At 48.7% G+C, this 14676-nt stretch overlaps 1 protein-coding gene across 1 annotated transcript; it reads left to right on the top strand.

Annotated features, from left to right (window-relative positions):
- Nucleotides 1-2730: 2730 nt before the first annotated feature.
- ADCK2 (aarF domain containing kinase 2) lies at nucleotides 2731-12892 on the top strand (the record flags this gene model as incomplete). Its single annotated transcript, XM_079549220.1, has 8 exons — nucleotides 2731-3633; nucleotides 4347-4493; nucleotides 5974-6102; nucleotides 6745-6840; nucleotides 7971-8222; nucleotides 11435-11563; nucleotides 12184-12237; nucleotides 12749-12892. 8 exons carry the CDS (start codon nucleotides 2731-2733, stop codon nucleotides 12890-12892), a joined length of 1854 nt encoding a protein of 617 aa, XP_079405346.1.
- Between the last annotated feature and the right edge of the window lie 1784 nt (nucleotides 12893-14676).

Raw genomic sequence — 14676 nt, 5'->3', positions numbered from 1 at the left:
GTTGTTGCCCCTTGGCCAGGGAAAGGATGCCAGCAAACACTTCTGGGTTGGAATAGGGTCTGTACAGTTTGCTGACCTGGCCAGGAAATAAATCATGCCCTACTGAAACACCAGCACATGATGAAGCACTCCATGCTCAATGGCTATGACCCGCTCCTGTGGGGCTCACGCACAGCCCAGGGCACCCCAAGGCCTCACTGCTCCCAGACAGCCCCACCTCCGCCAGCGACCACCAGGAGCAGCACCTCTGCACACGGTCCAGCTGCACCTTGTCCTGTGGACATTCCAGTCTGCTTCTCAGCCCACAGCAGCAGACGGTCTCTTGCTGTACAGTCTGCCTGCCGGCCCCCAGGCTCCATGCCTTCCCCATCAGCAGCGCTGCCCCATACCCAGTGGGAAGGCGCTTCTCTCCTGAGATGTTCTCGTGGATCCCAAGCGGGATAAAGGCACACGGGGTGTGGAAGCTCCTCTCAACTTAGAGAAGCAAGAGAAAGGCGGGCTGTCCGGAGAGTAGAGCGCTACACAAAGCCAAGAGGATGGAGGGAACAGGACATCGCTAATACTACAGAGGGTTTGGCCACTTATCAGAGCAAGTTTCCCCCAAAGCCCAGCGAGCGCCCGTTCCTCACTTCCCCACCCTCGCTAAGATGGTGGAGGGCTTCGGCTCGGCCCTCCGGCTCCTGCCCCTCCTGCACCGAAGGGGAACCACCGGGGGAAGAAAAGGCATTTCGGGTGACTTAGGGAAAACAACAACAACAACAAACGCGAAACGATCGATCTCCTGCGCGAGCAGCAGCGGCAGCTCGCTCGCACCCCGGGGCCGCCCACCCAGTCCCCTACCTTCCTCGGCGGCGGCGGGGGGCCGTGCCCCGGCATGGCGGCGATGCCCGGCGCCGTGCTGGCGGCCTGCGGACGCGAGGCTGGAGGCTCCCCGCCCGCCCCGCCATGCAGCGCCGAGCCGCTGCCGCTGCCCCCGCCGCCGGCACCAGCCCCGAGCCCGGCCCCGGCCGCCCGCCCTCCGCCCCGAGCGCCGCCCCGACCCGCCCCCGCCGCGCCAACCGCGACGGGCAGAGCGGGCTGCGAGTTGCAGCGCGTGTTACGGAGTGTTCTGGGTTGGAAGGGACCCCAGTGGGATCATACAAGAAGAAAGAAAGGGCCGGCAGATTAAAAGGAAATGGGGCGCAATGGATAGTTTTCTGATTGCGAACAGAAATACCCAAAGGAAAGGAAAGTCCCTACTTGCTACCAGAGTGGCACCAGTTGCTCCCACAGATTCCCATTGCTGGAGGAACCTCTGGCAGCTTTAGAATGCTGATGTGCCCGGCAAGACAGGGCGTCCTCGGGAATGGCTTCACAGAGCCACGGAATCGCAGGGGTTGGAAAGGACCTCTGGAGTTCATCGTAGAATCATAGAATGGCCTGGGTTGAAAAGAACCACAAGGATCATTGAGTTTCAACCCCCCAGCTATGTGCAGGGTCACCAACCACCAGACCAGGCTGCCCAGAGCCACATCCAGCCTGGTCTTGAATGCCTCCAGGGATGGGGCATCCACAGCCTCCTTGGGGTAGAAGGTTCATCTAGTCCAACCCCCTGCTAAAGCACGTTCCCTACTGCAGATTCATAGGAGAGTGTCCAGATGCATTCTGAATATCTCTGGAGAAGCAGACTCCACCACCTCTCTGGGCAGCCCGTCCCAGTGCTCTGTCACCAGTTCGATATTTGTAAGCATAAGGAAGATCCCCCCTCAGCCTTCCCCTCTCCAGTTTGAATAGTCCCAGGGCTCTCAGCCATTCATCATAAGGGAGATGCTCCAGGCCCCTCACCATCTTGGCAGTCTCTCTCTGGAAGATCACTGCACATCACTGCAGTCTGGCTCTGTGTGTCGATCCATTCACCTGCACAGGGCTGTAATCAGCTCCCTGCTGGCACACGGGTGTGTTTGCACACAGCTGTGATACTCACTGAAGTGAGGGAAAAAGCTGGTTTGGAAAACATATGCATTTTTCCTACAGGGTTTTAGTTCCGAGGGTACATCAAAAAGGATACAAAGGGATTTCTTCCCTGAGTAGGTGTGCAGTTAGTAACATACATTCCACGCTGGGTTGTGTGCTGGCAACCCTGCTGGCAGCAGGGGTTGGAACTGGGGGGTGTTTGAGATCTCTTCTGACCCAAGCGGGGGGTCAGCCTCTTCTCCCAGGTAACAGCAATAGGATGAAAGGGCCTTAAGTTGCACCAGGGGAGGTTCAGCTTGGACATTAGGAAACATTTCTTCTCAGAAAGAGCGGTGCTGCAGTGGCACAGGCTGCCCAGGCAGGTGGTGCAGTCACCGTCCTGGAGGTGTTCCAGAGCCGTGTGGATGTGGCACTGAGCGATGTGGGCAGTGGGCATGGTGGGGATGGGATGGTGGTTGGACTGGGTGATCTCAGTGGTCTTTTCCAACATTATAATTCTACATTTCTGTAATCCACCAGCTCTACAGAATGACCACATCTCAGCAGCACTATTTTTGTTTGGAGTTGCTGAATTTTCTGCTTTCGTTCTCACCCGGGGCCCGGGACCCACGGCGGTGCCCAGCGAACAGCGGGACGCCGCTGGTCAGGGAGCGGCACTTTTCCTCGCGATGCCTCTTTAAGGGGCGGGCCGGCACAGCCCGCCTGCAGCGATCGGTCGGCCCTGCCCGCAATCCCCACCCCGCGCCCCGGCGTCCGTTGGTGGCGGGCTGGCGGGCGATGGTGGCGGGCTGTGCCGCGCGGCTGCTCCCCCTGCCCCGCTTGGGCCGGGCCGCCGGGGTACGGGGGGCGCTGCCCGTGTGGGCGGCAGCGGGGCGCGGCAGGCTACGGGCCGGGCGCTGGGCCGCCGTGGTCTTGGCGGTGCCAGCCGCGGTCGGGCGGCGGGAGGGGCCGGAGCGGTGGCGGGCGGCCGTCCGGCCGGTGTGGGCTGGGGAACTCGGCCCGGAGCGGCCGGCACGGGGGCTGCTGAGGCGGCTGTGCCTGGTGCTAAGGCTGGGCTTGCGGGCCTGCGTGCTGCTACTGCGCTTCGGGCCCCTGCTGCTGCTGTACCCACTGAGCCGCCTGCGGCCCGGCCTGGCCGTCCTGTGGCTGCGGCTGCTGCGGAGAGCGGCCGAGGCCGCAGGGCCCACCTGCATCAAGCTGGGCCAGTGGGCCAGCACCCGCAGGGACCTCTTCTCCGAGGCCTTCTGCGATGAGTTTTCCAAGCTGCACGTCGAGGTGAGCCCTCACCCCTGGGGTCACACCGATGAGCTCTTGAGGAAGGCCTTCGGCGAGGACTGGAGGAGCATCCTTACGTTTCCCAGCCAAGAGCCGGTGGGCTCAGGCTGCGTGGCACAGGTGTATAAAGCCTATGCCGATCTCACGGCTGTCGCTGCACCCCCGGCCGAGGGGCTGGCACGGAGCTCCGAGTTACAGACTGCCTTTGAGGCGTGGGAGGTGTCGGGCCTCAGCGGCCTCTTCAAGTGGCTGAGAAGGAGGAGGAGCGAGGGGATGTGGGAAGAGAGGAGCGGCTGCTCCCTGAGAGGTCCTGTGAGTGGAACACCCCACGTGGAGCAGATGGCCACGCTCCTCCCGAATGCAAATCCGTCATCAGCCAGACACCTCACACCTGTAGCTGTTAAAGTAAGTCACGCGTCTTACTGGCAGACCTGTGAATGTAGAGTGCACGGGACAAGACAAGGAAGATTCTGGTTCTGATGGAGAAGAGCTGGCTGGATATGACCAAGTGGAGCAATGCTCACTTCCCTCTGTATACTGTTTTGGTGCTCTGGTTCCAGCCAGCTGCAATCCAGGCAGCAGTGTCCCCAGCTCTTTTCAGCTCCAATACACACCCTCTCTGTGGCACTATTTGACGTGGCACCTGGATACCAGAAACTGCCAGGGCCCCATATATGTATTAAAAGAATGAATATAAATTGTTTCACCTTTCAGTAAATGAGACCCATTCTTTCCTCATATGGAGAAATCTGGAACAGACATGTTCTTTCCAGCAAAGCTTATTAAAAGAAATTTTACGTTGGAGCTGTTCCAAATACTAGTCTGTACTACATGGCAGGAAAGGGGCAGAAGAACGGAAACAGGGGAAAATGGCATTGGGTGAAACTTCAGGCTCTGGGACAGAAGTTTTCCATTTGAAAATTATGCAGTGTTTCTTCACAGCTTAATTCATGGCAAAATAAGAATTATTTTGAGGACTGTCTTGTGAAGCCTTGTTAGTTCCCAGCTTTATAGGGTAGGTTCTGTTCATTTCAAATACATAATTTTAGCTGATAAAAATGGACTATCATTTTTACAGTGTTCTAGGAGTTGACTTGCCACCATTTCTTCTTGTGCAGGTCCTGCACCCAGGGCTAGTCCACCAAGTTCAGATGGATCTGTTTCTCATGAAGTTGGGTAGCCACATCATTGGACTTCTCCCTGGATTCAAGTGGCTCAGTTTGACAGAGATTGTAGAAGAATTTGAGAAACTTATGCTTCAGCAGGTGTGTGCAATGCCACGTACTGAAATAAAACTGTTTCTTGCTATTGATTGGCTCTTACTCCATCTATGTTACTACTTTTTAAAAGATTAGGTGGAGGTTTGGTTGTTCTTTCATTATGATTTCCTGTAATCAGGCACATAAAATTACTGTAGGAAAACTTATGTGCTCACAGCATAAGAAAGCAAAGCTACAAAGAAGCTTAACAATTGTTAGGAAACTCAAAATTTGTTTTATAACTTGAAGTGTGTTTTCTAGCAAACTGGAGCAGCAGGTTAGCATAACTGCAGTCCTTTTTGCAGAATTATGAAGGAAAGATGAACACTGGTGAAAGACCTCTCTAGACGAAAAGAATCTCTGAACAAGTGCTCACGTGTTTTGCTCTTATCCTGCATTTAAGTTTACAATCTGGTTGTGCTGGTCATGTTTCCTAGCCTTGAGGAATACATATTAGCGTAATTAACACCCTTTTAAATGAGGTATTATTCTACATTGTATCATCATCAGACTAGTAGTGTTGAGTGAAGTTAAACTTTGCAAGTAGCTCTGAGAACATGTCCCAGTTCAGTAAGTGCTGAAATATCCTTGCTGCCAAATTCACAAAGATTTCACTGCAGAGTTAAATGCTTTTATGTTTGTTAAAATGAACCGTTATCTGCTGATTACATTTTTTGTGTTTAGATATTGCAATGTGAAGTCTTTCAAACTCTCAAAATTTGAACTGTTTTCTATTAGTGCAAGAAATTCTCAGCAATCCATGTTGTAAACTGTATTCAGATGTGACTGAAGGTCATTAGGACTAGTTTAGTGGGACAGAACTCTTGCTGGACTCTGAAAACTTGGGATGAGGAGAGTGTCTCATTGGCCTGTTGTCATTTTTCATTTCTCTTTGAAAGGACAAGAATTATGTCTGGGATATTTCCCACAGCCCAGTGAGGGAAATGAGGCAAGGTTATCTTTCCTCCCACATCTTGAGCAGTGATGGTGGACAGGAGAAGGTTGAGAAGGTTCTGTCCACCCTACCCCTCAGTGGGGCTGGGGGTTCTCATAGTATATTATTTTGTATGTGTTACATTAAATTTCTTTCTGCTCCAGCTGCCCATCCATCTGTTAATTGAGGCTAGGGCTGCAGTTCTTGTAGCCTGCCAGCCTGCCTTGCTATTTGGACAGTAATCTTTGGTTCCTTCTTACCCTTGAAAATAAGGCAGTCCTGGTCTTTTCTGAGACGCTATGCCTGTAGTATTTCTTGGGTATTTTTGAGGTGCTGGGTTATGTGCCACTCATTACTCAGTGTGTTACTCTGTTCTCCCATCAGGAAGGCTATAAGCTTCTAAGAAGCATTGCTCTGTTTTATTTTAATTCTGGCTTTCTGACCATGTTTGTAGGTATTGTGTATTGCACTCTACAGACATATCCTAATAAAAGGTCCCAAAGATCTAACTGCATCTAACTCCCAATCTGCTTTTCCTTTTTCTCCTTGGAGATCGACTTGCACTACGAAGCCAGAAATCTGGAGCGCTTCTGTCAAAATTTCCTAGATGTCGATTTTGTGAAGTTCCCAACTCCTGTTCGCCCTTTGGTGACAGCAGATGTTCTCGTGGAAACATTTGAGGTAAGAATTGCACGTGTGGGAGCAGTGGCAGCAGGAAGAAGGCCCTCAGGGGAGTGCTAAAGATGCATCTTTTGAGAAGTAGCAGTCACAGGCAGGAGGGTGCTCTTTTTTGCTTAAAGAGATTGGTGTCCTTCTTCATTGTCTCTTCTACTCTGTTTGTAAACAGTGCATCCCAGTAGACAGATGGTGGACGGCTCTATATAGAAGTAAACTCTTGGCCTGAAACCAAGCAGACCAGCAGTGTGTGCAGCCACCATGTACTTGCCTGTGCTTTGCAAACCAGCGTAATGCTTCAGCTCTCCTCTGGGGTGGGTCAAAGCACAGAGCTCAGCAGCCCAACACTATCTGATGCTTGCCTGACTTTCCTTGTGAATGTTTGAGTCATGGACCAAAGCTACTCTCAGCCCTAGTTTTTGTGCATGCAATTGTGGCAAGGGTGTCTCTGCCCCAGGCTGTGCTGCACACTTTTTCTAAAGAACAAACCCTTGATGTTCTCATGTTTACCATCTTGTTAGGTACAGTCCCAATGAGCTGGTCCTTTAAAGGTTATTCTTACTTTCTTTCCTTGTCTCTCAGCACGTAGGTAAAGGTATGATTGCATGTGGGTGTATTTGATTCCAGGTCTTTTTTTTTTTCCTTCAGGAGAGTGAGCCTATTTCGCACTACCTACACACAGAAGTTGCCACAGAACTGAGGCAGAGACTCGCAAAGATGGGCATGGACATGCTCCTAAAGATGGTAGGCACTTGACAAAGGCTGGAAGTGAAGGTTATTTTCCTGCAGAATCTTTTCTATTGGGGTAATAAGACACTGTGGCTAAGGAGAGAACCTGTTTGCTCCCATATCTTCTCCCCTTGGACTCAAGACACATCTGTGCCTTTTGGAGCCAGCTCGTGGATGTCAGGTATTGTGACAACCCAGGACTTGGGCTGCCAGGTGCACTGTGCAGCTCCTGAACTGACAGAGGGAGGGTCTGTGCTTCACATGCAACGTAAGACATGACCTGAGTAAAGCCTACATACAGCACTTCTGCAGGCTTTGACGTGGAGCACCTTTAGCTGCAGAAAGGAGATCTGCTTGCACGTGGTAGGGTCCCACTGTGAAATGTGATCAGAGCATTGTTTAGCAAACCCATTGATCCATTTAATGAATATTCACAGATTGCCCAAGTGCTGTAAAGTACCACATAATTAGTAGATGCCACGTTCTCTGCAGAGGGCTGTGGATGCAAATCACAGGGAAAAGAGAGAAATTATTCAGTTATTCACTCCTATCCCAAAACTGTCTTTTTATAGGGAAGAACTAAATATGAAGTAAAGAAAAAAACCTGTCCAGATATAGCTTTGAATTCAGCTTCTGGCTATTTAGTTCTTTCATGGCCAAGACAATAAAAAAACGAGCTGGAAGTGCATGCCTAAAATTAATTTGCTTGTGAGAAGCCATGAGAAGGAGCAGGGAAGAGCTGCAAATAACCTCAGTGCTGAGCAAGTGAGCAGTGGATGTCAGGTAAAGTTCAGCTGGTTCTTGTAATATTGTGCTAAGGCAATATTGTGTGTAGGGAGGCTTGCAGTTATAACTTCATATAGCGTGGTACCCTCAAATAGCTTTTACCATTCAGAAGAGCGGTGGTAGAACTGCAGTAGATAGTTTTATGCTAATGTTAGATTTAATTAGCTCTGAAAAGCAGAGAAATTACAGCATCTTCTGATAAAGATGTATAGAGTCATGAGTATAGGACTGTAAATATGAACCTATTGTTTGTAGTTCCTTAAAACAATGAAATGGACATAAAATTATCAGAGGTTGTTTTTTAAGGTGTGGGCACGTTTGGCTGGAATCAACTGCTCTAAGCCTTGCTCATCTTCTAGGTCTTTGTTGACAACTTTGTCCATGCTGACCTGCACCCTGGGAACATCCTGGTGCAAGGCAGAGCCTGCGTCAGCAGCAGCTGCAAAGAGCAGACGGCCATCGTGGATGTGTGTGACACCCTCGTGCTGGAAGTGCAGCCGCCCTTCAGACCGCTCTGCCTGGTGCTGCTGGATGCAGGGATCGTGGCGGAGCTGCAGAGCGCTGACATGCAGAACTTCAGAGCAGTTTTCACAGCTGTGGTGCAGGGCCAGGTGAGGCCTCTGTCGTGGCAGTTGTAGTTGATGTGGTAGTTGAGGTTGGGGAATGGAGACAGCTGGAGAGCCTGGTGGCCAAACTGTAGTTCTCTTTCTGTTTTCCTTTACAGTCCTCCCCAGGGGTGCAGAGCTAGCACCCCTTGCTAGCTTGGAAAGCCTACCAGACAAAGATGCACGCCTAAAGCAGCAGGCTACTGAAATGGAGTGAGTTCAGTTGCCCAGGAGACTGAATGTGTTTGATAGAAAGCAGCCACTGCCCCTCCTTGGTTTAGAGTGCTTCTGGTGCCACTTACAGCCGCTTGGGGGTTGCTCATAGAATCATTTGAGTTTTGTGATGCCTCCTGTAGCTGGAAGAAGGCTTCATCAACAGGCTCCACTTGATTGGGCAGCCAGTAGCAGACCCTATCCACAAGGCTCCCTTTGTTATTGTCCTTGTTCTAACTCTCACCCATAACTTTTGATTTGCTCATGGCTATTCTCCAAGGACAGGTCTCCACACTCTACGCCTTTCTTGATAAAGAGGACAATGCTTCCTCCCTTCCTTCATTACCTGTCTCTACTGAACAACTCATAGCCATCAATAGCCACACTCCAGTCATGGGAATCATCCCACCAGGTTCCAGTGACAGTAACTACATCATGATTTTCTAGTAGTTTTCCAGCTCCTCCTGTTTGTTTCCCAAGCTGTGTGCATTGGTTTAGAGGCACTTCAGCTGGGCAGCTGGTCTTGTTGCCTTCTTGGAGGATAATTCCTTAATTCCTTTAAGTATTTCCCTTGAGTTTCCCTGTTGCCTTTTCCTATTGTCTCAGTGGTCCCTGGCTTGTTAAGATTTCAGTTGTTCTGCAGTGGTGCCAGTACATCTCAGGGCAGCAGGTTGAGGGCCCTACTAGCACTGTGTTCCTCTAACCTAGCTATCCTATCCCATGCTTTATTGCAGGTAGGCTCACTATCATCCCCATGCTCCCTTCAAACCTACTTTAACACCCTGCAAATGAGCCCAGCTAGCTTTTCCCCATAAACTGTCTTGCACCTCTGAGAGAGGTGAACCTCAACTGGTTCCTGCAAGCCTGGTGTCATCTGGGCCATCCCACTGTCAAAATACCCCAAGTTTTTGTAGCAGCACCAGCCAGGAAGCCAGGTTTTATGGATTGGATTGCTGCAGTTCTTTTAATGTCCTTACCCAGTACAGGAAGCAGAGGAGATGATCTGTGCCCTCAATTCATTTAGCTGATGTCCCAAGGCCCTGAAGTCCCTTTTGATGGCTTTGAACTGTGTGTAGCTGCTTCATTGCCCCCCACATGGAAAAGCAGTAGTGCATAATGATCTGTTGGCAGTACCAGGCTAGGGAGTTTCCTGGTGATGTCTGTCCTTTACCTGAGCTCCAGGGAGACCCTCTTCTCTAAGAGGGTTTGCCTGAAATATTGGGCATTCAGTTCCCTGCAGGGAGGAGTCACCTACAACTAATACATGTCTCTTTTCTGAGGATGTAGCCTTGATACTGGGGGAAGGCAGGCTTTTCTAGTTTTGGTTTTGTTGGTTCCTTTAGTGTAGGTGGGCTGTTATCGTTCACAGACAGGCATTCCACCCCCACAGCCTCATACCTATTGTATGAAGGCACCTGGGGGAGCAGAGTGGGCATGGACTTGCTTCCATTCTCTCTTCTCATTTAAGTTCTTGTCTTCAGGCTGGCAGTGAGGGGATACATGCTGCCACAAATCTTGTGCTTTCTTCTGCAGTAAAACTTTTTTTTTTTTTTTCCTGCCCTCAAAACACACTTTAACCTATGTATTTCATCTTGCAGCCTTGCTGTGAGGCTGAGCAGATCGTTCACACGCATCTCACACAACCGTTTTCACCTCTGCCACATGGTGCCAGAGAAAGGCTCAGGTACTCTGTGCAGCTGGAAGACTGGAGGGCTGAACGTTTGCCTCGGAGTTCAGCCTGGGTTTTGACATCCTTTTTGATGAGTGCAGATAGTCTGTCTCTCTGTCAGGTGGATACCATGACTGGGCTCTCTATTCTCAGTAGGTGCTAATCCTGCACTTAGACCATGAAACCACCTACAGACCTTACCTCTGCAGCCTACAGAGTGCTTGCCCTCCCTGCTCACCCTGCCTGTGTGAACTGATGTGCAAATTGCTGCATCATGCCGTTTGTCCATCCTGGGCACAATGTTCCTGGTTGCTTGCGCTCCTTAAGGGCTGCCTTTGTACTTGTGGTTGGATTTCACCATCCTTCCTGGCTCTACCTGTGCTGTATCAGAGCTGCCTCTCATTGGGGCACTGCACTTCTGACTGGGATTTTAACTGGGATCTGTCTCACTTATTTGAAATACACTCTCAGATGGGCTAGAGAATCCAGTGCTGATGTGTCCTGTTCATTTTGTAATAAAGCATAATGGCATACTGCTGTTTCTCAGCTCTGGGTTGGATGGCTTACCAGTGGATAGGAGAGACAGGTTTTACCTCAGTTTATTTATCTACAGAGGCATAGCCAGGAGCTGGTGCTAGAACCCAAGCATTCATGCCCATCCTGTGCTGCCAGACTTCTCAGCCACTAAGCCGAAGCTGTGATCATTTAATTACCCATCCCTTGTGCCTCACGTTTGATGTATTAAACAATATGCAGGTGAAAAAACTTGTACACCAAATCTCATTGCCAAACCTGGGGCCTCTGGCTCTGTCCACTGCTATGAGACAACTCATCCAAGAAGAACTGTAATTTCTCTCACAAGTGAAGGCTGGGTACTGCTCTTGCCACGCCTTTCTCACCAAATGTGCTGGCATCATCACTTTCCTCCAAAGTGTGTAAATGGAAGGCTGAACTTGGCCCTTAGGGAAAGGTTAGAGGATGCTCTTCATTACACCGTTATCTCCACCTGTAGTCCTGCTGGCTTTCTTTTTCTCCTTGAAACTTCTGACTGAGAGATGATCTTTGTTATATCTTCCCCTACAAGAAAAATAGAGCAAGGTTCTGCCAGATATTCATTAAAAATTTTGGCCCAATTCTGCTCTTTCTGCACCTGGCTTCTGTTGGTTGCTTGGGTGTCTTGCTGGAATGGGAGAGCGTAGCCCTGGGAGTTCTCCCTGCAAAATGCCTCCTCCAGGAACCTTTGCAGCAGATGTCTTTCAGGTATGATTTCCAGCTCCAGACCTGCTGGTAACAGTGATCTAGTTCCACTGATTCTTCTTTTCCATTTGTTTCACAGGGGGAGAAAGTGGCAGAACTGATTCTTCACCATGCTCGGGCCAACCAGTGCCAGGATATTGAGCGATTCAAAGCTGAAATGGCAGAACTAGTGACCAAAGTTCGAAGGAACACCATTGCCCTAGGAAAGGCAAGTCCACAAACCATATCCCGCCCTCCTGTAGCTGTACTTCAGTGCAGCTTGGCTTTTAAAGTGGTCCAGGTGGAAAGGCCAGCTGTGATCCCATCAGCGCCATGCACTACTTGGAGCTTTTAGTGTCTCAGATGAAGTTAAGTCTCTAAAATCTCTTCCTAATTCCCTCTAACTAAGAATGAAACCATGTGTGTTTAATTCTGTTCTTTAGATCTCTAACATCTGCAGTCCTCTGTGAGGAGTCACTAAACTGTGTGTGATTCTGTGTAAACCTGATGTTACAGCTTGTATCCTTTCAGTAAAGGCCAGCCTGGCACTTCATAGAATGTAGTACAGAGGTATTGAGAAAATTAATGCTAACCGTGTATTGCTGTAAGGTTTTCAGCCTTACTGGGCTGGCAAATAAACACACAGGTCCACAGGTCAGAGCTGAACTCCTTATCCTGGGCAGGGTGGAAAAGATCACATCTTGTTGGCCATCTTCAGCCCAGTAGTCTTGTCCCACCACTAGCAGTAAGGGCTAACAACACTTTGAATCCTACCAGTCATGGATGTGGCTCAGTTGTCTTGAACAGGGGTACTCTGAACAGCCGTTAATTTTTCCTTTTGTATTCCAGCTCCAGGTGGCAAATCTCCTCTCCAGTGTCTTTAAATTACTGATGACACATAAGGTGAGGAGCTGTCACAGTCTGCTTTCAACAGCTGGAAGTTCCCTGGGGAGGGAGAAGTACTGGGATTGCAAAGGACTGATGAGGAGGGGGACTGTGACTATAATTTCTTTCTGCCCTGGTGTACCTTCATGCAGTGGTAGCACCTGGCTGGGAACTGTTTGTATACAGGCAGAGCAGGGGGCTGTTTCCTCTCTAGTATCTAGAGCTCTTTTGTGGCCCTTCAAAAGGTGAGCTGCCCCTTACCTAACTGCTTGTGTTCAAGCAGGTTGGATACTGCCATGGTTTAAAGCCCCATTAGCAGTAGTGAGTAATCCTAACCTTCTGCTGCTCTAGTATGGAAAATTACACGGAAACGAGAAATAAATTTTTGGGTTGTCTGAGAGTGCTTCCCCTGAAACTATGTTCTTGTTTTTGTACCTGCTTAAACTCTGCCCCGCTTCTCTCCCACTTTGCCAGAGCTCGTACCTGTGTGAAATGAGCTCAGAAGGTCTGCTGTCTCTTGTGCTTCTAGGTGAAGCTTGAGAGCAATTTTGCTTCCATCATCTTTGCCATCATGGTTCTGGAAGGTCTTGGTCGTTCACTGGACCCTGAACTGGACATTCTAGAGGCAGCTAAACCACTGCTCATCAGAACTGCAGCTTCTGTCCTGGAATAGACACTCGTGGCTGCTGCCCTCTCATGGTGCAGGGTTACCTGTGGTGCCTGTGAGCTGACAGGAGGAAGCTGAAGGTGAGAGCAGTTCCACGTGTCATGGAGGAATGCCACGTGGTGGTAACCCTCCATACTCTGCCTGGAACCCTGTCAGCTAAGCAGCAGGCATGGGATCTTCGTGAGGTCTGAAAAGGTCTGTTTCAGAAGCCTTTCTTTTCCAGGAAGATTTTGCACAGATGGAGAGTTCTGACTCTTACAATTATGTGGTTCTATGAGCTAATATGCTCTGGTAGTTTTTAACTGACATGTCATGTAGCCTGTGTGTAAAAGATCACTGTGGGCTGATGAGGAAACCAGTCTTAATTGTCTAGAAGTCTTTAATAAGATGTTCAGTGATCAAATTTGTTTTGAAATGAATTGGGTGAAATATTAATTTGCTGGCTGATCTCTCAATATGGTATAAAAAAATGACGTTCTGATGCCACCTAAGCAAGTAATTCAGGCTGAAAAAAGCCAGGAAGCCTTTTTGTCTTTTGTACTTCTACTCTGATTGTAGAATTGCCCTGAGTTCCTGTTCTTGGTCATTTTGGATGATAAAAACAGACCAGTATATTGATTTTTTTTTTTTTAAACTATACTGTACAATCATGTATGTATGGCAGAAAAACTAATTCCGTAATAAAAACAACTTTTGGGAATACTCGTACTGGTCTCAGTTTTCGTTGAAGCTTTAGAAAAGGCTTAGGAAGGCTTTCTCCTTGCTGTGCTGTCCTTCCCTGCCTCCCAGCCCTCACCCTATGCAACTCCCAGCCTTAACTCATCCATAGAGGTGTGGTTTTTCTCCTTGGGCAGCTTGCAAAACAAGGAGTCCAAATATTTTCCTAAAGGATGGAAAACACTGTGAATGTTTAAATCAAATTTAAGCCAACAAATGAGCTACATCATATAGCTTTTACAGTCCGTTATTTTAATAAAACTCTTAATGTTATTTTATGGCCTTATTTTTATGGTAAGATACGTAGCCTATGAATGACTGGAAATATTGTCATGCTAAATGTATTTCCAGATAGGCTTCATGTGCAATTGCAGCCACACACGGCTCTGTGCAGTTGCCCGTTCTCAGCTGGTTAAGCAATGAAGAGAAAGCACATATGCAGATGATCTGTTTAATGGTGATTATAAAACGATGATTAATGATACATAAATGAAGTCTGAAAAATTAATTTAGAGTTCTGCTCAGTGTATTTCATGCGCTTCCATCATGAAATACTCCATTTCCAAATGTTTGAGGATAAAAAGCAGCAGCAGAGTTTAATGGTAGCTTTCAAACTCTCTGCTTGAGTCTAAGCAGGCTCAGACTCAAAACTAAGTATGTTATTGTCCTAAATAGTGCATGATTTTGAGTAAATAACTCTGTCTATATTAAAAAAAAGCAGAGCAAGCAACCTCTGAACTTTACACTGAAGATAATCTCCATGTGCTGCCAGCACCCAGTAGTGTGTGTGCCCTACTGTGTGTCTGTACCCAGTGGGTGCCACGCACAGCACTGCAGCCTGGGCTCAATCCCCATCTGTTATGTAGCTCGTAGGCACAACCACCCACATTTGCACCAACAGCAAATATCAGCCAACTTTATCCTGAGGTGAAATAGAGCTTAAACCAAATGGTTTAACAACTTAATTAAAAAAAAAAAATAACAGAAAGTCAAAACCTTTACCTTATATTTAGGTTTATCTTTGTTTCCTGCTGCATTTTTTAAACATGTAAACCTCATGCTTATTATGGATC

This window comes from Tetrao urogallus (genome assembly GCF_951394365.1).
Source record: "Tetrao urogallus genome assembly, chromosome: 1".
NCBI lineage: Eukaryota > Metazoa > Chordata > Aves > Galliformes > Phasianidae > Tetrao > Tetrao urogallus.
Note: the sequence above shows the minus strand (reverse complement) of the source record. Positions and strands in the feature narration are given on the sequence as shown.